Here is a 22,912-nt window from a genome sequence, read left to right on the forward strand (position 1 = left end):
ACGCGGCGCAACGCTAACACTATATACGTTTCATTTTGAAATGGTCATAGCAAATTTTGTTGCTCAGACCACAAAAATATAATGATAAAGATATGAAAAATGGAGTTATCTCCCTTTTACCGTTCAAGAAAACAAAGCACAAAATGTTCATTCATGTATTCACTTGATATTTTCAATAATAGCAATGAAAAATATTCTCTATGTTTATATTAACTATAGCCGTTGAAACTCATAATAATAAAATGAATAATATTATATTCGTTATGTTTCAGTAATTTGAAAATTTTAATCGAAACCAGAATCGTCCATTCTCAATGATAGGGGGAAATCTTTCGGTACAAAAAGGATTCCATTCGAAGTACTTTATTACTACATACAATATTTATTTCGCAATATTAAGTCTGTGTGGATCTTTTTATATTTGTTCAATTTAAGCCTCTATTTCTTGCCGGTTTATAATAAAACTTTTGGGTTAATCCATTTAGTTTACCTACTTAGTTGCTATGATCGGACGCCATATTGGATCAACAAGCTGTCAATCGCTTGCTTAGCAACTAGTAAATTGTTGATGAATATCACAGTTTACAGTTAAAGTACCATTTTATTTCTGTTCTTAGCTGTTTGTTACACCTTCATATCTTGTTAAAGAATAATGGTGAAAAGGTGTATCTGCGAAATATGCACGTGTGGGTAAGTTATCGTTGAAAAATGAACTTTCTTCATTTTGGAAAACAATTTCTTTCTCTTCTTCTGAATTCTGTGTATGTTTGTTTGTCATTGTGTATCTGTGTATCTGTGACGTGAGATTATTTTTCTGTGGATTGATAGAGTCCTTGTAGAGTTAAAACAATTAAAATTTTACAAGGATAGACTTTTTAATTTTGAAATTTATGAATGGTGATCTAAGTTATGAGGGTGAGTTACGGCAGCCATATTTTGAAATTTTTGTATAGTTTCAGCAAACTGCAGGCAAACTGCATGTTAGTCTGAAACACCTGCCTCTATTCCAGCCTCTGATGGATTTTTTGACAGTGTTGTCAGCTGGAGTAGAGTTAGTAAGGCATCTGTCCAAATAGCTATTAGAGGCTGGAGTCAGATGTTTCAGTCTAACTGCACATATGTTTTGTTTTATACTGTAAAAAACTGTTCTAAACCTTAAAATAAGTTCAATCTAACCCTAACAAAGACCCTCATCATAAAGGCAGCTGCAGTCTGTTGATGCCGTATTGTGAAAAATATTTTCTATTTACGGCAGAATACAATATTAATGTCTGTTGTTTTACACAGTTAGACTGCAGTTACAAGAGTTACTTCCAAAGCCTATGCTATTAGTAATATGAATAATGAAGCAAAGGCTTCCTATGAAGAAACCTTTGCCTTCTTTTATGGCACATGTTGTATATTAATGCTTACTATCTTACTATGGCTATCATTTATCTTTTAAAAGAGGAATCCTTAAGAAATGCTGTGCAGAATAACTAAATTGTGTAGTCTCTCTTTGATATTATGCACTGTTCTTTTTGTTCAACCAGCTAGTAGATTGTGACACAATTTTGGTAGGCACTCATTATAAGTGTGATAATTTTGTACTAAAAAGTTGACAACACAATTATATCATCAATGATTAAACCCTGTGTAATACCAGTGCTGAATTCAATATAGCCAGAACGTGATATCATAATTATAGAGGTTTGTTTTAGGTTAACTGAAATGATTTGAAAATATAAACTTTCAATGGTACAGAACAAATCTGTCGTTATAATGTCACCTTATTTGTTGTTCCTCACCTTAATGATAATGTAATGACCACTGATGTTCAAAAGACTTCCTTGGCATTTATGAGATAATGATGTGATTTATGTTTTAGGCGCCATCGGTGCCCACACCGGCCCAATGCACCAATTGGTCGAGGAGACAGAGAGTGTTTATTAACAGAATATAACACCACATATCGTCAACATCCCATGCAACCAAGAGAAAGTTTTAAACCACCAAATGTTGCTGTTAAAGCAGATGCTGCCATGGATGATAAAACTACACACAGGTTTGTACCTTTTATTGATCTGTTAATGAGGTCTAGTCATTAGACCCCTTAATAACTTTTGATTGGTGATCAAGAATTTTGAGCATAATGGCATGCATTTTAGTTGTACTAAACTAAAAAGTAATCATTCATTGATCATACAATTTAATTTTTTTATAGGCTAAATTGATATTTTTCTATGAATAAAATAATAATAAAATTTAGTAAATTATTGCTTGATATAAGCTTAAACTTAAAAGCATTATTCAGCCAGAAAGTCAAAATGGAATAAATAAATTTTTACAATAAGCATAGGAGGTCAGCACATATGAACAAGAATCAAGATTTTTCTATCAACGGTTTTTGAGTTATTGCCCTTGACTAAGGAAAAAAAACGTCAGAATTTGTTTATGAACACAATAGAGACTACAGTTTTCATCCAATTAAAATGAAATTTAGTGTGATCATTTATCATGATGAGATCTTGATCAAGTTTGAATTTGACAATTTCTTTGGAGTTATTGCCTTTGACTTATTATAAACACGTCAAAATTTGTTTGTGAACACTATAGAGACTACAGTTTTCATCTGATATTAATGAAATCTGGTGTGATCATCTATTACAATGAGATCTTGGTCTAGTTTGAAATTGACAATTTTTCAATGAATGGAATTTTAGAAATCACATCCTTGTATCAGGACTGAACAGCCGGTAGGGCCAGATTTGTCAGTTTCAATAAATCGTAAAAATCTTATTTGAGAATCATGAGATTTTATGAAAGAACTTTTGTTACTTAAAAACAAACTAAAAATCTTGTATTGAAGTGTAGTATATTTCCAACTAATTAGATTCTATTTTGATTTGATTTTAATTTTAATAGAAAGGTGGCCATATATGTCAATTAGATACGTTGGAATCCCTGTGGAGTTTAGATTGAGTCTAATACCAAAGATGCGACATGGAGTCAGCTATTGACCCCTATCACAATTTATTTTAAACTGCATAGTATGTGACCCTTGAAAAAGAGTTGTACCCCCTTAGTAGCCTACTTTCAATTAATAGCCTAATTCTTTACCACATGCCACCTATCTATGAAATTACATTCAATACTTATTCAAGAGATTATTAAAATATTAAATAATAAATATAAAGATAAGCAGATTAATGAATATCAATAAATATCTCTGATTGAATTATAAGTCTTGGTTTTATATCTTTATCTCATAACTTAGCTAGCAACGAGTCTATAGTGTTACTTTTGTGCAAGGATTTTATTTTTGTACTTTGTTAGTTTTATTTTATTTACTATGTGTTAGTTTGTGATTTCATAATTACTGGTACCACAGACAACAGTGTTCCAAGTGGCTTTTACCAATTGATATCACTTTATATAAAGGTCTTCCGCTTGAAGTTGGACTGTATTTACTTATACTCTCAGTGTTATAAAGATTAAGCTTCATTTGATCATCCCACAATATGAATATATGGATCCATCTGAACGTATATTAAATCATTTAAATATCATATGAAATAAGGTTTGGCATCTGCAAGACTTTCATTCTCCCCTCATATCTGATTTCAATCTCGTCCTGTGAATAACTGCTTCTTAAATCTTGAGGAACTCTGATATTGTATAATAGAAGTATGAAAGGAAATTGTTGTATATTTTAGAGTGGATTATATACCACACCCAGTTGATAGACCAGCTCTTCATCAACCTGATGCTTATAAAACACCACAGGGAGACTTTGATATGTTGACATCTTACACGAAAGATTATGTTGGTAGGTATCTAATTTTAGCAGGTATTATCAGTATAATAAAATTTATAAAAAACAGTAAAATAATTTTTTTACATGATTGATATTTGTTAAGTACTCATTGCTACAAGACATAAAAAAAAACAAGAGCAATAAGGTTTGTCATTTAGCAGGTTGAATTATATTAATTTCTATTATAACCTTGTTCTTTTCATCAAAGTAATTTGATAAGCGAAATTCTATTTGGCACAATTCATTAGCTTATAAAATGTAAGAAAATACAAAAGGAGAAAAACCAAGACAATAAATGTAAAAATTTTAATGAATTCTATTCTTGATTTTATTTTTATAAAAAGCAATTCAAATTTGCAGTGTAAATAGGCACACCTTTATTATGAATTAATAATAGAAAATAGGCTGTAATTGCTTATTAAAAATGTCTGGGTTGAGTTAGTTTATTTAGCTCTATGGTTACCATCCTGTAAAGACTGTCACTATATAGGGTATCAACAATTATTAATCTATGTTTACATTATAATTTTATTCACACTTCATACTACAATATAATCATACTGGAGATTTATTATACCATCTTACATGTTAGTTTATTATAAAATTTGTTTGGTGTTATTTGAATACAGAGGTTTATGATTATTGCTGGGATATTTTTATGTGCCCACATGAAATTGCCGTCAACCATGTTCGTCGGTCCGTCCGTCTGTCGGTCCGTCTGTCGGTCCGTCTGTCCACAGTTGCTGGTAAACACTCTACAAGACGCAATTCTTGACGGATTTTGATAAAACTTGGTGTGAGTGTTCGTTATCACCCAAGGATGAACCCTATTGAAAATCGGAAGAATCAAAAAATATTTAGTATGAGTTATTGCCCTTGTTCTTTAAAACGCGTTCAATTTTTAGCTCGTAAACTCTCTGGAAGGCACAAGTCTTGACAGATTTTGACGAAACTTGGCATGAGTGTTGGTTATCACCCAAGGATAAATCCCATTTAAAGTCAGAAAAATCGAAAAATATTTAGTATGAGTTATTGCCCTTGTTCTTGAAAACGCTTTCAATTTTTAGCTCGTAAACACTATAGAAGGCACAAGTCTTGACAGATTTTGACGAAACTTGGCATGAGTGTTTGTTATCACCCAAGGATAAATCCTATTAAAAATCAGAAAAATCGAAAAATATTTAGTATGAGTTATTGCCCTTGTTCTTGAAAACGCGTTCAATTTTTAGCACTTAAACACTCCAGAAGGCACAGTTCTTGACGGATTTTGATGAAACTTGGTAATATTATTCAGTATCGTCTCAAAAAGTTCAAAAGAAGTGTATGTCTGAAGGTTGGATATTTCATACTGGTAATTGTTACTGTACTGCCAAATGTTTTTATATAAAATCAAAGCTGCCAGTGGGCATATATTACCTTGCCTGGCAAGCTTTTAATTTGAATGTTAAGCTGTCAATTAGTTTTATAGTTTAATTGATTCTGATACCTAAAAATATTAGGTCAAGTGTTATATAATACCAGTATACTATAATAACGGTATACTATAATACCAGTATACTATAATACCAGTATACTATAATACCGGTATACTATAATACCGGTATACTATAATACCAGTATACTATAATACCAGTATACTATAATACCAGTATACTATAATACCGGTATACTATAATACCGGTATACTATAATACCGGTATACTATAATACCGGTATACTATAATACCAGTATATTATAATACCAGTATACTATAATACCAGTATATTATAATACCAGTATACTATAATACCGGTATACTATAATACCGGTATACTATAATACCAGTATTTTATAATACCAGTATTTTATAATACCAGTATTTTATAATACCAGTATACTATAATACCAGTATACTATAATACCAGTATTCTATAATACCAGTATACTATAATACCAGTATACTATAATACCAGTATACTATAATACCAGTATATTATTACCTTTTAATTAGTTAGATAAATGTGCATATATAACATGTCTTATATAAGTTTATGTGCATATACTGCTATGATTTGAATTTGAACATAATTACTAGAATATTCAAAATTTTTGAACTAGACCGAAGATGTCCACTTTTTTTGTTCTTTTAACTTGAATGCCAAATTAATATGCCAGCCACATATGATTTTAAAACCTTTGCCTATCTCTTAAAGTTTAGACTAAAATAGGAGTGAGTTGATTATAATAGGGTATAGAGTTATTTATTTGTCTTTGTGTAAGCTGTTAGCTTATAAGAGAAATTCTCCTATAGAAGCACTGACATAGGGCACATGTGGAGACTATGGATATCAGCATTAGAATAATTTATGGAGAGATTAACAAGATAAACCATTCAAAAAATCTTGTCTTCCATGGATATAACTCAGATTTCTTTGTGTTACAGAAAAGGGTGGACCAAGAGCTGTACCTATTAAACATGAAGGGTTAAGACAGTTGCCAGCAAGGTTTGAAGGGGAACCTACTTATCAATGTAAGTACCAATTCAAACATAAGAATTTAATCTAGTCAGTTTTTAGTCAGCAATGGATAGATTCTCTACTTCTGTTTGTACCAGATTTCACTTTTAAAAAGTTTACCACTATGTATTTTGATTAAAATGCAGATCTCGATTTCTCATTGCATTTCTGTTTGCCATCAGTGTTGCATAGAAAACATAGAACTGAACATGTACATCTGGATTGTTTACTGATTCCATTATTTTTTTTTATTTTAGCTGATTATAGGAAGTGGCCTATTAATCGTCAACCAGCTTATGGAGATCAAGGTACCTGGAAACCACCAACACAACAATTTGTTGGTGAAACCACTTTTGCTCGTGATTTTCAGAGGTACAATCAAGCTCCAAGAAAGAGTATGAAACCACAGGAAGCTACCAAAGCATCAGACATCCCCTTTGATGGTCGTACTGGATACAGAGATTATTACATCAAACATCCTTTGGAGGCACGTCAAATGAGGCAGCCAGAGAAATTCAAACCTTCTGGAATTCCTTTTGATGGGTTATCTACCTTTAGAAGGGATTACACTGGTCCAATGGGTCAGAAAACTGAAAGCTGTAAGCCCCTCAATCAGGCATTCCAATCATCTGCTCCATTAGAAGATATGACTACATTTAAAAATGATTATCGCCGATGGGCTACTGAAAGACCTCGTCTCCATGACCCTGATCCATACAGACGTCCAGAAGGTGATATGGACATGAATACGACTCATCAGATAGCTTTTAAAGAGCATCCTCTTCAGAAACACATGGCTAAACGTCCTGCTTCAGCTACTGGCTTAAGACCTGGTACATTTGATGATACAACCAACTATAAAACAGACTTCAGACCATGGGAGTTGGGTCAAAGAATGCAACCTACAATGAAGCCTGATTACAATCCAAGCAATGCACCATTTGAGGGCATGCCAACATACAAAGCTCATTACATCAAGCATCCTATTAATCCAATGAAGAGTTGCAAGCCAGATAATTCAGCTATTCAAAGTGATGCTCAGTTTGAAGATGGTACCATGTACAGGATGGATTACACTCCTAAGAAGATTGCTCCTTGTCCTGCTGCCATAATCGAGACTGGTCAATCTACATTCAGGTTTGATCACATAGATGGACGTGGTCATAAAGTGTACCAACCAGTTTATGAAACGATCACTCCCTTAAATGGAGCTACAACAAATAATTTAGTCTCTGTACCAGTGGCATAAATTTCCTCAAAAATCAGCAACGATTTGTAACCACGTTTTATCATGTTAAGGCTGTATATAAATATAGTTCTGTGCCAAGGCTTGAGCCAAAATCGTAGTTCGGTTATTATTTTTTTGTCAAAATTTTGTTAGAGTTTAGAAACTGTTTCACAAGTCACACAGCATTAAATAATTTCTTCCACTCGATTTCCCAGCATTAATTTATTAAATTCGAATTAAAGGATATTTATTTTTCTAAAATTTCAACACAATCTTATGACTAGAATCATGAGGCTGTCCAACCAATTTGATTCCATATTACCAAAGGTCAATTATTCACGTACACTTCTTTTGTTAAGAATAATATCACTTTAAACTCATTTGTTTTTTTGTTTAAGTTTGTTTTGAGCTCTTTAATCATGATTTTAACTCTGAATGTTCTGATACAAGTTTTCTTGATTGTAACATAATCAAGTCATAATATGGAGCTAAATGGAGAAGAGTAGCCTACTGTTGACTGTTGGTAGTAATGTAATTATATATACAGTCCTGTTTTTAGAGAGTTTTGATAGGAGGTGAAAAAAGATGGAGTGAAATTTGAAGGTTTTATTTTTTTTTCTTTTATTAACAATGAGGTATGGTAGACATTGTATATATATTGTATTTAAGGCATACGTTATTTTTTTATCATAATTCATAATATATCATTTGTAACCTCCCTTTACAATGGTCTAGCTATACAAGTGCTAAACAAATGGTATATATATATTTTATATTACTGATAGATATATCTGAGCAAAGATATTTATGCACATTTGGGTACAAAACACTATCAGCCCACATGAGCAATAAGTAATGAGCACAATTTAAGTCACACTTTTAAAGTTCTCAATTTAGCCCTGCTTTTTATTGTACCTCAAAATAATGTGGACTTGTCATGTTTTTAAATCAGATCGATGCTATATCCAAGCCACACCAAGCACAGTGGTATTGAATGAACACAGTGTTATTCTATCTGAAGAACTTAGTTAACTTATTTATATTTGAATTATCCCCAGATATGCATAAATATGTTCGTTTCAGTATATATACCGACATGATTTTTGTATTATTTTAGGCGTACTTTTCTTAAAAATAGATGAATCTAAGATATATAAATTTTTCTGAGCTTTACTATTTTTGTCTAGCTTTTTTAATTAGGTAACAAAACTGTCTAAATTGTTCAGTGTTTTCGATTTCTAAATGTGTTATTACATTGTAATTGAACAATTTGTCAGTTTGATAGGATCTTTATAGGATCCCTTGGAAACTTCCAGATGTCTTATGTTGTACATTTTACTAGGATTCTTTAAAGGTAGTGAAGTCAAGTGTACCTGTGTATTGTTACATGTTGTCAAATATCAATGGCAGGCTATGATTAACTGCAAGTTGTATAAAGGTTAAATAAATTTTTGTCTGATATATCTGCATTTCTGCTCTCTTGATTACTTTTCAGAAGTAAAATCTGACATTTGAGATGTCCAGTGGGCTCTAGAGAACCCGATTTTGATACTAGAAATTTAAACATGTAGCTACTATTGATTTCTATCAACTTGTAAAATGATTAAGTAAAGACATGTCCCTTTATATGTGTAGAGAAGGGCATCAGAAAACCCATTCTTGACAGTGGTCATATCATTGAGGGTATATTTAACTTCCTATGTTTTTATATAAATTATTTATTATTTATCTCAACTGTGATCTATTAATATTATACTAACTTTATTATTATACTAAATAAATATTTTATTTAACATCTTACTTATCTTGTCACACAGAATCAAAATCATAAATGGTCTTGACAAAAAATACTGAGATGACTTAAGTGTCTCAATCTTTGTATTCAAAATGTCTTTTGCTAATTCTTCTTTGCTAATTGGTTTCAAGTTCAATTCATACTCCCTGACCTGGAGGGCTGTATCCATCTAGCCTGTATCATCCAGTCCCTCTTTGTCTACTCACAACCTTGACAAGATCCTCGTCGCATTTGCATCAACTTCTTGACTCGAATGCTGCTAGTTACATGATTCTGTTTGGCTCAACCTATTTTCTGTTGATACAAATAATGTGACAATATTCAACCCCTGGACCGGAATAATCTGGGTGTCAGAGACTACTATCCATCAAGGATGGTAAAGATTTTAGGCTTTTCCTCTTTGTTTACATGCTCATCAAACAGATGAGACGAACTCTTGGATCTTAAACCCTAATCTCTGCTATTTATAACAGGTACACTCTGTTCTCAATTAGGTACAAACTGGAATTTGAGAACAGACACCTGGTATTCAATAAAATGTATATGCAATAATATATGTCAAAGCACCATGCTGCTCTAATGAGTAACAACAAATATCAATTCCATATAAATTTATTATCTTATACTCCATTTACTATAGAAAAGAAAGACAAATCCTATTGATTGCCCTTTAATTTATTCTTTTATTATCAAATAAAAAACATACAACAAACTTTAAAGGAACACAAAATATCTAACTGAACATTATGTTCATACTAAATTATATTGAATTATTGGCAGTGATGTTTTATGACATTTATTTTTATAGGTGATAATGATGTTAGATTATATTGTCTATTTGGTTCAAATTATGTAAACATTTCTTAAATTTGTTGAAGTTAAACAATGAAATTTGTGAACAGCTGAGTCCAAAACAAAACATTACCAGTCCATTTAAATTTGGGTAGAATAAATATTGAAAACTATAAAGTCATTATTACTACTTTCACTACCTAAATATAAGTGGACTGTTTGTGTTCATGTTTTAAATCAGACCTAGATGTGCCCCAATATCTTTGCTCCACCATTACAACTTTAAGTGATGTTTGTTGTTCTGCATAAACTTGAAACCATTCTATAGAAATAATTACATGACAGTATACCTTCAAACAGAACTTGTGCTCTGGGTGGTGCATCACATTGATTGTTAATTAAAATATCATGTTGAACTATTTACAGTTATGAATAATGATCTTTTAATGCAAGTTAATTAGTAAATGGAAATGTAATCAAATATTGTCAATTATCTCTATAACATGATTTATGAAATCGACGTCTGCTAGTCTAGGTTGAAATTATCTCCCTTTGGCTGAGAAAATTATGATATAATATAGGAAAAGAGACTTAACAGCTGGTTTCTGGATATTTGCAATTCTCTTTCTGGTAATAGAATAATTCCAAACTGATGTTTAAGGATGAGGGTTATGACAAACACAAATCATTAATACCAGTACATTAAATATCCAAGAATTTCCAAACTCAAAACTATTAATTTCTTGATGTCACCTTTCCAAATATCTAAGAGAAGAGCTTGGCCAAATGTAATTAAAAAAGAGATTGGTCCTTTACAATAAAGTACATTTCTGACATCACCAACCCATTGTACATATACTATCCAACTTAATATTGAAGTGTATCAATTTTTTTTTGTGTTTTATCACCACCAAAATTATCTGACTTTTGGTTTAAATCATCAAATTCATCAAATAACAACAAAATGTAAACAATAACAAATAAATAACAGACTTTGTAAACAATAAAATAAATGGAATATTGCACAACAATAAATAACAAACAAAATGCAATAGCAATATAATAATATTTCAACCAAAATATATCAAGCGGAATAATATAGAAATGAGAATCTATTTTTATAAATAAGACAGCTGTGTCTGCAAGTGTAAGGAGCTTCTTATTAATCATACTCAGGAATTACTCCTTATTCACAAGTAATCAGTAATGTGCAACTCCTGACAGTTAAAAGATATTTTCACAGGAAACAATTCTGTTATTTCGCAAATGTTACAGAACTAATTCCAAAAGAAATGACTAATCATAAAATTCTCTTTAAAAGATAAGACCAGCTTAAAATTTCACTTAAAAACATTTGGTTGTGTAAATATTTGCTTTACCTGCCAACAAAGCTCAATTTCAGCGCCCTTTACTGCATTTCATATTAAAATCATAATTCAAGCAACAATAACATAATAAGGAAGTTAAAACTCTTTCAAACTTTTTTTTATGCCCGAGATAAAAACTGGAGATAAAGATATTGTTAATAACTGCCTGGAAGTGACTACAATCCAGACTTTCATAAAGATTATTAAAAGATTTTTGACAAACTTAAGTCAGATGCCTCAAAGGTGGTAAAGCAAATAATTAGACAACTATTGATTTGTAGTAAATTGGTGTATTATAATTTTAAACTGTTATTAAAAGATAAATAAAGATTCTACTGTACCCCTAAATACTAGGAAATCACAGAAAGGTGTAGAAATGACAATAGGCATAATAGCTATTAATATAGTATGTAAGGTATATATAAGCAATCACAGTAATAATAGACTAGAATAAGGTTTTAGGCCTGTTAGATTGATATATATTCAAAACTCAAATTTCTGTCATTTTCTTTCACATGTCATCAGTGAACCTTATTTCAATCAATGCCAAAGAAAACAAACAAAATTTTAGCTTCGAATAACATCAACCTTATTTGACTTAAGAAGCAATAATACATTTATAAGGAATAAAAGAGATATTAAAAGTTGCATTGTTTGAGAACATACCACAGTAAAAGACAGTTATAGCCAAGATCTCTTTCACAAAAATAGCCTTCTGTATATACACCACTACACTCTATCTTACATAAGTCACTCTATAGTACCATTCACTTTCTCAAGACACTTTCAATCACTGCCCTATACCATACTGGACATTATTTAGAGTCAGTACAATTTTAACTAATCCTTCATGCAAATTACTTTGAGCTTTGTGCTATGGTAGTAACAGTCAATTCATTTTTTCATGTAATGTTAAAAGAATATTAAGGATTGAGAATTTGGAATCACTGATGATTAAATAAAAGTATTCTATAGATTTTTTGCAGTCCTTAAAACCAAAATTACATCAGTGACCACACAAAATAATATATAACACTATTAATTTTAAAGGGTTTTCCACCAATAAACTTATCATATCATAAGGCTTACTATTCCTTTAAAGGATTCAAAAGAAGTTTACAAACATTTATTGGAGACACTGTCAGCTTCTATTGGCACTATTCTGATATTCTGTACTACATCTGTAGTTTGTAATCCCCAAAAATATAATTCAAGCCAAATGGGGCCACAGACAATAACTTGATACATGAAAATGATAAATATCATTGGTAAATATTTTCCAGCCAGTTGTTAAAATTGTACAAATACTTCATTTTTCCAAGCATAAAATTCCTTTCTTATTATCAGATAGAAGAAAAAGTAAAACGCTTCCCTCAAACATTAAAATAAAACCAAAAAAATGTCTATCTATGCTGCCTACTGAGCATATATAAATAACAGCACAACCATGAATGTGGGATAATAGTCTATATATATTTATATCTTTCTCTGTATATACAAGCTATACAAATTTTGTGTGCAAAACACACATCCTGCAACTTAAACAAAATTGCTCGATTTACTTCAGATCCAAAGACATTTACGCATGGACAAATATAATTGTCCCACGAACAATGCTTGGTCAGATGATATTCACATGTCAACCTAGATTAGAACCCATCTCCAACATTGCTACATGCTCTATAGACTGATCTCATATTTCCTTAAAAACGCCAAAGAATTGTTTACAAACAAGAAATACAAAAGTTTTGCTAGGCAATGCACAAGGGTTGCTCCACTTTGAAAAAAATTTAACATATATTAATTTTCAATTGAAAGCCAAAGGAAAAATGTGTGTATCAGCAAGCAGAACAAGGAAACAACATATAATTATAGTACAGTGTATAGAGACAGATAGTGAAGCTATATTATCAAATAAATCATTTTATTGGCCTAACTTTAACAAATTCAAATAAAAACTCAATTGCTAAATATATTCTTTCCACAAGAAGCTAATTTTGCCGAGCAAATCACTTGATCGAATCCTTGAAATGAATGCCCTTTACACTAGGAAATATAAGCTACATTTTTCGTTGTTATTCAAAAACTCTATTAATAACTTATAAATCATAAAAAATATAAGGAACTATGGGCCGTCTGATAGAAACTAATTATTATGATATAACATGGTCTGAGAAACTCTGAATGTAAACCAGGTCCAGGAGCCAAGCTACTCCACTGTCATCATAGTGTAGAAATGACAAATTGGCTTCAGTGAAGGCATGTCTGGCAACTAAACTCTAGTGTACATTCAAGCTTTTCAAAGTTAACATAATACTACTAATAAAATACTTCATTACAAAATCTAATCAGATACTATACATTGTTATCACAGACCATTTAAATACAATAACAAAACAAAGTTATAGCTTTATCTACATCATTATAACTAAATACTTAGCTTTATACTAAAACATTTATTTTATAGGAAAATATAAGAAACATTACAGATCTTCAGTGTCTTAAAAATATTATAATTAACAATCCACATAATAATGTTTTCAATTGTTAATGTAGGTTATCACCAAAATTAAGTTATACCACAATTAAGCATGGTACTTTTTAAAGAACCAGTTCAATGAGGGAAAGGTTCAACAGAAATTACTTACAGGAACACATCCATTTCAAGATATTGTTATTTTTGGGACAGAATCAAAAAACAGCTCCAATGAAGGACCAATTTACCAATATATTAGGCAAAAACTTGTAACAAATTTTTGTTAAACCAATCAAGACTTTTTCATAACAAAAAATCTAGGTTGTTGATTTACTTAAACTAAAGCAAAATATATCCAATATTACACACAGAAAAAATATGATTAAAAAAACCTAATACCACTTATATTAACTTCTATCAGATGGTTGTTGTTGTTGTGCTTGTGATTGTTGTTGAAATTCTGATTCTTGGTCTGGTTTAATGTCAACAGAAACAACAGTTTCAGCTGTAGGAGATTTAGATAAACCTAGAAAAAAAGGGTTTATTGTTATTCTTTCCTATTCAAGTAATTTTACCATTAGTTTTGTTTTCTTCTTGATTCAAACTTCAACAATTTCCATATTTAAATGTTAAAAAATTTGATGATAGAAAGATACTTACTACTACTACTGTTTTCATCCCAAATTTCTAACAAATATTTTAATACTTCTATATGTTTTTTAAAATCTAATGCAGCTTCATTTGAAGTGATAGGTGACGGACACAATAAAACTGGACCAAAACAAATGGCTAAATTATCTAAAGTCATTTTATTTTTATCACTATTAGCAGCTACCCGTTTTAGATGGTTCAGCACTTTGGTCATGGTTTCCTGCAACAATAAATGTACACAATAAAAGACTTAAAGTGACTGTAAGCACCAACTTCATAATAACAAGAATTGGCGAAAAATGTGTCTCCCTTTGCAAAATATTGTAAAATCATAATTGTAGAGGTACCAGTAACACCTCCTTAAACTTGACTTTAAAGTTATATTACCTCTTAATATGAACATAAAACTTCACCAATAAGAGTATATATTCAGTGGACTTACCTCATTTCATAATACTCCAATAATTCAATAAAACTAGGTAGAGTAAGTAAAATAGATATAAAAAGTGATAATTACCGATACCTGATTGGCTTGTGGAAGGCACTCCAGCACACTCAGCATCAATGTTGCACTACCTTCAGGATCACCAGGTAGACGAACACTTAATGCGTCCATTAACATTTGATAGAGAGCATTGGTAAATAATGGTTCTGGAAGCTCACGTAAGTAATCTTTAAGGACACCTGAAACAAATTAATATTCAGTTTTATGTCCTGTAATGCACTGTAAAATAGTAAATTTTGCTAGAATGTGAAATATGGTACATATCTCCTCTGTTGATTGAAACATCTCTCAGATCTACATCAATGACTTCAGGGAACTAGGTTCAAATATCTAAAGAAGCTATCTAGATCTGTTTTGAAGTTGGACTTTATATTGCCAGGATATCTAATGGGTAAGCCTTCAAGGTTCTTTTACAAGGTTATCATTAATATTAATGCAGAATACGGGGCTGACTTGCTTCTAACTAACAAAATCCGTTCTCCTAGTAAACACATATCTACCACTATTTGTTGACAGTAAGGAGTCATTTTGGATGTCTACATTAATGTAAATGATTTTAAGATGGGTTTCCTTATTTTTTAGTGTTAAATTAAGCAGACTATTTGATTGATTGGTGTTTCTAATGAATTATCATGTATTCTTAATCATATCATTATGTTCTTATTGCATATAATTTAGAGTTTTAACCAATCATAAATGTCCAGGTATGTACAGTCTGGATAAACAAAAAAAAAGACTTTTTGACCTTTCTTGATCGGCCACTCATTGGAATTCTGCGGGTAATTCTCTTCTAACTTAGCTAATTATGAATTAATTATGGACATGTGAGACAAACTGGTATTTTTCCAAGTCATTAAAACACCTCTACTTTCTATTCATATAAGAATTAGCAATTTCATTTTCATCAATGAGAAAGAGGGAACCCATCTTTATATAAAGAATGACTTGAAAAGCAATTTTATCAATTTTTTTATGTGCATCAAGGCCATAGCATAACATTGATTTGCACCATTCCAATTTTCAAACATGTCTGTGGTTTTAGCAACGTTTTAAGACACAGCTATTGCAAAGTTCTTTAGATATTATCAGAAACATTTACAATGGTGATGCCATTTCTGGTTAAGCATTTCTATAAGTACAGGAACAATAGACTTCTGAAAATTGAAATGATGCAAATAGAAACCATAAATGATATTGGTACACATAAAAAATGATAGTGGACCACAGCCATATACGCCACCATGGCATGCGGATGGTAAAAATTCAAGATTTTGGGGCAAGGGCAATAACTCTGCTTCTAACGGTTGAAAATAGCTCAAATTCCCTATGTTACAATAAATATAATATAAGCTTATACCTGTTATAACATGAATATCAGAAATATTCTCAGGAGATAAATCTACAGCTTTGGCATTCTTCTCAAATGCTTCTCTCAACATAGCTTTTCTTCGTGCTGATCCACAAAGTCGATAAATACCTATAGTTTCTAACCCACGGCGCTCTACTTCCTCAATACACTTTTGTACTATAATAGGTATACAAGGAGCACATAATCCTGTACTTTCACGTTTTATTATAGTCTCTAATTCCACGCCAAATAAACCATTCTTTCTGACAGATGGCAGTCTTTGTAAGGAGATAGATGGTTCTTTATATAATAAAGTAAGAAATAAAATACCCTTAGGTTCCATTTTTATTGCCACATACTTTTTATGACCACTTTGGACATATCCTGGTAGTAGGACAGATCCATGAAAACACAGTCGATGTTTATAATTTGGATCCCAATGATAAATTAAAAAGGAAACTTCTTTGGAGTCTTCTAAATCTACATCAAATGCCTCGTCCCAATCAAAATTAATAGCACCAGTACGGATCATGGTTCGAGCTTTATTCACAGAGTCTACTGCCACCACACAATATAAATCACGTAAAGTAGTTTTAGAAGACTTTAACCCTTGACCTGACATAATATGTATCATGAGCAACCCATCCAAACCCGAAATACGACTAGTTTCCACACGTTTTCGTATATCTGCCTTATATGGTTCAAATTCACTGTATGGTATGTGAAGTGGTTTTTTGGTAAACTGTAAATCTTTGAATCGTGTTGGACGTATAACATTTGTTTCAACACTTTTAGACCGTTCTGATGTAAAACTAGCTTGTGAGGTAGATAGAGGCATAGCTCCACTTAGAATTCCACTACGTGAAATTGGTAGAACATTAGCATATCGAGGTTCACCATGACCGTCTGTGGAATCATCTAACTGATATGTTCTATATGCTAATGGAGAATCTTGGCTGGTTTTACGTTGTAAGCGAGGATGTAGACCAGGCGTTTGTGTTGAAGCTACACGTCGTGATGGACCTGGTGACCCCCGACCCGAAGTTGAAGGTCGATGTAAATGATCGTCTGATAAATTAGCTTCTGGACGAGGTAATGACATCACTGCTGTTCCTGAAAATATAGAAGATATTGGTTCAACAAACCTTATTTTCAAAATATAGCCTTGATAAAGTGGAATTCGCCTTCACAGCAGCTTATTTGAAAAAAAATGCTATTGAGCATGAGAACATGTACAAATGACAGGAAATTGAGAAGACTGTGAAATGCTTAAAAAAATTATGGTGTCCAGCAATTTCAGCACTTTAATAAGCTAACGGTTTGAATCTCTTGTCCATCTTCAAGTTGGTACTTTTTATTTTCTGTAGACTTCTATTTTACACCAAAAGTATATCTTTTCAATATTTTTTTTCCATTGCTATGACTTTAAAACGCTTTTTTGACAGAAAATTTCTTATACAAAAAAATATAAAATATAAACTAAGAAGAGTAATGGTGGCATGTATATTTTAAATAATAAAATGTTGTATTTCTATTGATACTAAAACTTCTACAGCAAATAAAAATCTTTGAAAAATTACATGCTGAATATTTGTTAAATACCAGAAATTTGATTCAAGATAAATAATTTATTTTATAGTGGCCTTACATCTAAAAATATCTAGACCATGTTGAAATGTTTTTAATGAGAAAATTTCCTTTCATTCTAGTATATTTAAAATACATTTGTTACATTGAAGACATGTACCAGGTTGCTATGGATCCATTGATTTCTAAATAAATTATTACTGAGCAAGTCTTTGACATCAAGTCAGAAAACTTTAATAAAGCTAATTCCATGGACTAAAAATACTGGATGTTTTTTCTTCAAAGTGCAGAGAATGTGCATAACAGAATGAGTCATATAAAAATCTTTCTATTTTCTACTGTTTATATTGTTTGTGAAATTTCAATGATTTTTCTGCAGTAGGCTTAATAGATATAAAAAAATAATGTAAAACCTCTAGAAGTAGGTGGATTTCAATAGTAATATGAAAGCTATGGTATATAGTTTAATGATACTTTCAGTGATGGTTGGAGGGGCTGACATGCATAGGTGTTTGAAAGGGTCACGAAATCAATTTTTTACTGTAAATTTCTTTTATGCATAATATTAGCTGGATAATAACTTTTTAAACAAAATATTCAGACCAAATTCAGTCCAGCGTTAATATTCATCAGTCATAATTGTATGTGAATGTTAATAGAGGACTTGAATTGACACCAGTCCAAAAACCAGATTTTAATTCTGTAAATGTAAGCTTAAAGATTGAGCTCTATCATGTGCTTAATAACTATATATGCCTTTAACTGACAATGACATATAAATTCTTTTATGCATTATGCATAGATTGAGCTTTTGTTTTTTAAGCTTTGGGATGAATGATATATTTTTGTTATAATACCACTAGTAAGGTCAATGGTGTCTATATTTTCTATTAGAAAGTATACTGCTCAGATTGATTATTTAGTCAAGACTATAAATAAATAATTTCTAACTCTTGTACAATACTTCCTCTTCAAACCAGCAGGGAATTCTCAATTTAATGAGGCATCTTGGACTATGGTGCTGAGCAGACAAAATCTAACAGAAAATATTTAAATTCATTTGGAACATCTAACAGTAAATATATAAAGTTGACCTAATTTCTCTAGAAGATCATTCTTTATTACACCAGTACCATTGGGTAGTCCCAAAGGTCATAGGTCAATGAAACATACATATTAGTAAAAATAAATCTATTCAATAACACCAGTAAAAGTTGTGTATTTTCATTCCATGATTATTTTTGAAGAATCAAATATTTCGACCTCATATTACATTACATATTACATTACATATTACATTACATATTACATTACATATTACATTGATATTATGTATTTAGCTTAGTATTTGTCATGAAAAAATGTTTTTGGGTATCACGTCAGAATCGTCCTAAAAGTAACCATATTAGGGGTCTTTTTTAATTTTTTGATTCTACCGGGCTGACATATTTCTGAAATAAGAGACGATTAAGAATACCACTCTAACACGTGATACTGACAAATGAAATTCGGCTCTATTGTCTTTCAAAGAAAATATATCTAGACAACACACATCAGAATACAGATATTTCAGTAACAAGCAATTATACAAGGACTAATGTATAATGTCTGATCTTAAGTATTACCCATTAATACATCCACAATATCACTATAATTGTATTCCATCATCAAACAGATTCAAAATCTCTAATTATAGCAAGAATATGAATAATTCAAGACATTAATGCACTATGTGAACTTTATAATTATATTGTATAGACAGCAAGCTAATATCACCAATATAAATGGCATTTGTTATCATATTAAAGGCTTAGAGAGAAATGTATGATTTGTAACTGATTTTTGTCTTCACTACAAACCAATCCTTACTATTCAGATATACCCAGTACTGGAACATATAATATGTAAATGCATTGTAACTTAATAAGTCTGTAGTTCTAAAAATCTGAAACTAACTGAATGATTCCAAAAGAAGCAAAAGCCCATTTTCTAGGCCCACAGACAGTGTGTTTAATTTTGGGTCACTGTTATAAAGTCACCAGAAATTTCAAATCAATATCTCAAAGGAAAGCTCTAGAAGAATTTTGATGTTTCACCCTCAATATATCCAATTATCCATTCAATCTCATGTTAGTAGTTTTTAAATAAGGACATAACCTGTAGAAATTCTGTAGATGCTATAAAAACATTACATACATTTTTTTTATTGGAGTCAAAGGATTCTAAACAAAAGTTCAAGTTAGCTTCCCTGGAACATTATTATCAAATGTAAAATCGTAAACTATTACCTTGTTCTATTAGATGGCTCCATGATTCCTACCCTAGTAAGTACTGTATCATCCTTACTGAGAGTGAGCCACCCTGATTCCTCATGCTGTTAGTTCAGACGTGTATGATTGAAAAATTCATTGAAAATAGGTTTCAATCCAACATATATATTAAAAATAAAAAAAGAACTGGTACTTACTAGATTTATCTCTGGCAGATAGTTGTCGTTGCAGTTTACTTTGCTCTTGTTGTAGTTCCTGAGATAATGTGGTGAATTTTTTAAGTAAATGGTGCAGTTCTGAACTGCTACTTGCTGGAATGTGGGGGACAGAATAAACAGGACCATCATCATCACTTATTGCACCAGTGTACGCCTCATAATCTGAAGCAAATCCTCTGGGATCCACTTGTCGAGGATGGGAATAAATCACTTCCGAATCTGAGTTATAACATTCAGGCGAACGACTCCGTAGCAAACGTCCATATCTTGTCTTTGATTGTATCATATCTCGAAATCGTTCTGGTTGTTTCTTTTCTTCATATCCACGATAGGATACATAATCTTTATGATGAGATGTAGGCATTCCATATAGAGCTTCAACATTTACATATATAGCGTGGGGGTCATCTATTATACGGGGTTGTGAATGGGGCACAATGGGAGGGCGAGAGGGAGATTTCATCGGTGGTTTTGGTCTTGCAACACTTTCAGGTAATAAGTATTTATAATAATCTCTATCACCTGTAAAACTATATTGTCCTAAAATCGTTGATGATGGACTGATATATGATCCAGGACTGTCTATAGACGCCTCTAATGCTGGGGTAGGTTTTTGACCATGTCTATTCACAGATAAGTCTAAACTCCTAGGTAATGATCCATCACTTGATCCCCCACTGTCCATTCCTGATTCATCTGGCACAAGTCTGGCTTCTGCTCTTTGGGGTGAGATAAAAATACTGGCATACCGAGATGAGGTAGGCTTATCTTGGCAAGTATCTTTCTTCATGTGTTCACTTTGATGTAAATGATGGGGGATATGAGCATAAGGGTCAAAATCATCAGGACACTTTTCTGTCATTTCTAAAGCTGAGGCCGAGTTTGAGCGACCCTTTTTTAACACAACCACAGGTGTAGGTTCCTCTTCCCGTTCTGTTAAGGCAAGGGAGGGACATGATTTATTTTTATTGCAATTTCTTCTAGTCCGAATTGTTAAAACTAATTTTTTAGGAATTGACATTAAAATCACCACATCATCTAAAGACATGTGAGTCACAGACACAGTATTTACTGTCACAATTTCATCACCAACATGTAATAATCCATTACTTTCTGCTACCGTTCCCATTTGTATCCGAGAAATAAAGACTCCATCTTGTCTATCAAAACCATTTCCTTCTCGAATGTAGAATCCCAGTGTTTGACCTGGTCTTTTTATAATTTCTACAGTTTGAACAACGTATGATTCATCTAGTATTTCCATACTTTTTATTCCCATTTCAGGAGCTCCATTGGAAGGCTTTGATTTACTGCGACCACCAGCAAATAACTTAGGTTTAGACGCCTGAGTTGGTGTGGTAGTAGAGCTTACTCCATGTTGAGATCTCTTATATTTTGATTCGACGTCGTCTGCACTGGCTTTCGTGGAAGAACTGACTCTTGAACGTTTGTCTTCGGTTTTCTCTCGTGTAGTTTTATGCCTGTCAGGACTTTTTTCCATCGACTCTTCTTCCCCCTACAATAAAATAAAGAGAAACTCTATTATTTGGTAAGAAAATGTATTAGTAGAAATCAATTCCAACACAGCAGGCAAATTCTGACTTCAATCGATATCAACACAGGGGTCAGGGGTCAATAATGTTTAATGGACCTTCTTTATGAAGAGTTGTAAAGGGGTTGTATTCATAAATCAATTAAAAACCGTCAGAACACATCGATGTTCTCGTTTATCGTAAATAATACAGTGGTGTAACCTATTTTAGTGGATATAAGGATTCAACACGGAATTTTGTCAAAGATAAAAAAAACGAAAAAAATTTTTTATGTTGCCTCAGATATTCTACAAAATAATTAAAATTGGTTTATTTCGATTTTCTTTATGAATCCTTCACTTTGACCTATATTTCATGAGCAACCAACTCGGCAACGGCGGCAGACTGCGTCACCTATTTTCGTGTACAATGTTTGATCTATAAATAAGTCTAGAAAAACACGTTGTATGGATACCGGGTGGTATAATTAACTTCTCCTAGTATTTATCTTTAATATCAATTCATTATAACTAGTGACAATTCCTTCAAAGAACCACGATTTAAAAAAAAAGTGACTGACAAAATATGATAAATAGCGCGATTTATTGCTAAAAGTCACTGAAACAACATAACAATATGGTCCACTTTGTGTTCCATAGAAATTTTCTGCTGACACGGAATCCGCTAGTTGATCACGTGACTTCATTCGTTGGAATACATTCTAGCAGACGACACTTGGAATTCCGATTACCGCATAGGATTATAAGGAAATTCGGACGATAAAAAATGGTGATGTTTGGTAATAACTGAAATCCGCCATTTTGTATTTGTCAAAGTATACATTAATACAT

The 22,912-nt window shown here is 31.8% G+C and overlaps 3 protein-coding genes across 3 annotated transcripts; 1 reads left to right on the forward strand and 2 right to left on the reverse strand.

Moving 5' to 3' along the window:
- The first annotated feature begins 528 nt into the window (after positions 1 to 528).
- Positions 529 to 9,319, forward strand: LOTGIDRAFT_232357 (hypothetical protein). The gene is made up of 5 exons (XM_009056562.1): positions 529 to 690; positions 1,868 to 2,044; positions 3,696 to 3,808; positions 6,220 to 6,306; positions 6,550 to 9,319. Exons 1-5 carry the CDS (start codon positions 653 to 655, stop codon positions 7,539 to 7,541), a joined length of 1,407 nt encoding a protein of 468 aa, XP_009054810.1. The 5' UTR covers positions 529 to 652; the 3' UTR covers positions 7,542 to 9,319.
- Positions 9,320 to 14,572: 5,253 nt separating this feature from the next.
- On the reverse strand, positions 14,573 to 17,292 carry LOTGIDRAFT_118148 (hypothetical protein; the record flags this gene model as incomplete). Its single annotated transcript, XM_009056563.1, has 3 exons — positions 14,573 to 14,821; positions 15,125 to 15,285; positions 16,464 to 17,292. The coding sequence occupies 3 exons, from the start codon at positions 17,290 to 17,292 to the stop codon at positions 14,573 to 14,575; spliced, it is 1,239 nt and encodes a 412-aa protein (XP_009054811.1).
- A 4,222-nt stretch (positions 17,293 to 21,514) lies between these two features.
- Positions 21,515 to 21,793, reverse strand: LOTGIDRAFT_118327 (hypothetical protein; the record flags this gene model as incomplete). Its single annotated transcript, XM_009056564.1, has 1 exon — positions 21,515 to 21,793. A coding segment is annotated over one exon (279 nt), but the record flags the coding sequence as incomplete, so codon positions are not given.
- Positions 21,794 to 22,912: the final 1,119 nt, after the last annotated feature.

This window comes from Lottia gigantea, assembly GCF_000327385.1.
Source record: "Lottia gigantea unplaced genomic scaffold LOTGIsca_28, whole genome shotgun sequence".
NCBI lineage: Eukaryota > Metazoa > Mollusca > Gastropoda > Lottiidae > Lottia > Lottia gigantea.